At 37.4% G+C, this 1,967-nt stretch overlaps 1 protein-coding gene across 1 annotated transcript; it reads left to right on the top strand.

The window, feature by feature from the left end:
• Window positions 1-464: 464 nt before the first annotated feature.
• Window positions 465-1,739, top strand: LOC104959571 (troponin T, fast skeletal muscle isoforms-like; the record flags this gene model as incomplete). Its single annotated transcript, XM_010787479.1, has 3 exons — window positions 465-608; window positions 926-1,016; window positions 1,640-1,739. Coding segments are annotated over 3 exons (280 nt in total), but the record flags the coding sequence as incomplete, so codon positions are not given.
• Between the last annotated feature and the right edge of the window lie 228 nt (window positions 1,740-1,967).

Genomic DNA, 1,967 nt, shown 5'->3' with positions numbered 1-1,967 from the left:
TCGTACCATTTAGAATCTGTGTGTTTGAATATGGATCTGAAGTTGGCGTGACGTTGAAGTCGTGCTGCTGGACTCGGCTGTAGTTCCTTTAGCATAACGTTAGCATTTAGCTTCTGGAGATTAGATTTATGATTAGAACATTGTAAAAGTAGGGTAGACATGTGGAGATTATCCGGCTGAACAAAACGTGCATTTATCAAACACGTTCGTTTTCCACAGACCTTATTTTTTACACTATTCCTAAATCCTATGGAGAAATCCCGTTGCTTTTTGTCGAGGGAACCCATGCACAGTTTACTTCCGGGTAAATACGTCATCCCTGCACCGCTCTATTGACCATACATTTCAAAAAGAAGAGTGAAGCTTGTGGTAATTAGCAGGAATAAAGTTGCCTTGAAAGCAAATTTGGGTGATTATTTAAACTCTATGGACAGAAGGTGATAAACACCAGGGTTAAGATGAAGATTTAAACCTCTGTTCCTCCGCATCAAACAGGCTGACTCGAAGAGAGGAGGAAAGAAAGAGACTGAGAGAGAGAAGAAGAAGAAGATCCTGGCCGCCAGACGCAAGCAGCTGAACATCGACCATCTGAACGAAGACAAGCTCAAGTAAGACCCACACAAAGATTACAGTTCTCAGGACTCACTTTTATTTACCCTCAGGGTGAACGCAAACTCTTAACCCATGTGGCTTTCTTTAATAATTAATATTCAAAACATGAAGGGAAGGTCTTTATTTCTCTGAGATGTTTCTGACGTGATTATCTCATTTTTTATTTATTTAACTTTCATGTTTTTAAGATATTTCATATATTTTTCCGACATGTTTTTGACACCTTTTCTCTATTTTATTTATTTATTTAACTTTCATGTTTTTGTAAGTATTTTATATATTTTTCTGACATGACTGTGTTGTTGTGCTGCAGGGATAAGATCACTGAGCTGCACGAATGGATGACATCACTGGAGTCTGACAAGTTCGATCACATGGAGAGACTGAAGAGGCAGAAGTACGAGGTGAGTCAACAAAACAGGAACTTATACAACTTATTGACATGTTTTAAAAACCTTATTCCTTTCATTTGTCAGTAACTAAGGTCTGTACTGTACGGTTACTATGTGCATTTCTTAAAGGAGGCTTTCAATTGTTTGTGTTTACTTAATAAAGTATTGCATATAGATGTTGTTTTTCAATTAAACCATTTGGTTTTAAGGTGATTTTGGGTAAATAAATCCGATCCAGTTATCAAAAAGAAAGCCTCGTTAATTGATTAATAAATGAATAGATCTCTCCTTATTCTAATCATACTTTTTATAATACATTGAGAGAAACATCTTTGATTCCGGCTTGTGTTTAGACAACATTTAACAATTGAAAAAGCAATCTATGGAAGAAAAGCATTATTTTCTTGCAGTTTTAGCAACCTCCTTAGCCCTAAATGCTATCATTATAATAACCATATTCATCCACAGGTTTGCCTCGGTATGTACCCTGATTTCTGCACAATAATCTTCATAATCTTTCTCCAGCTGTAGCAGATATTTGTTGTTGTTGTTGTTTAAATTGAGATGCGATCCTGAGGTTTTTCGCGCAGCCCCACTCCGGGTTTGAACCTCGATGTGTGTTTGATTCCCTGCAGGTCACCACCCTGCGTAAGAGAGTTGAAGAGCTCAGTAAATTGTAAGTAGAGCTGCAGCGACGCTCTGCCTGCAGCTTGGGGCTCGCTGCATGTTAGCATGAAGGTCAAGAAGGGAAAACACAGCGCCCCCCGCTGGCCGAGAGGAGACAACACACCACCGAGACAAAAAACTAAACAACGAAGAGTTTGTTTCTAAAAGTGACATCTGAAACATCTTGATTTTATTTTAAATGTAAAAATCACACACACAATTACACATTTCAGAAAGTTGGCTGAATTTCTGCATTTTCTTTAATACATTTTTTTATAATATGATAATAATAATAAT

Source organism: Notothenia coriiceps, unplaced genomic scaffold, assembly GCF_000735185.1.
Source record: "Notothenia coriiceps isolate Sejong01 unplaced genomic scaffold, NC01 NC01_scaffold00030460, whole genome shotgun sequence".
NCBI classification, from domain to species: Eukaryota; Metazoa; Chordata; class Actinopteri; order Perciformes; family Nototheniidae; genus Notothenia; species Notothenia coriiceps.
This window is presented reverse-complemented; position numbering and strand designations above follow the sequence as displayed.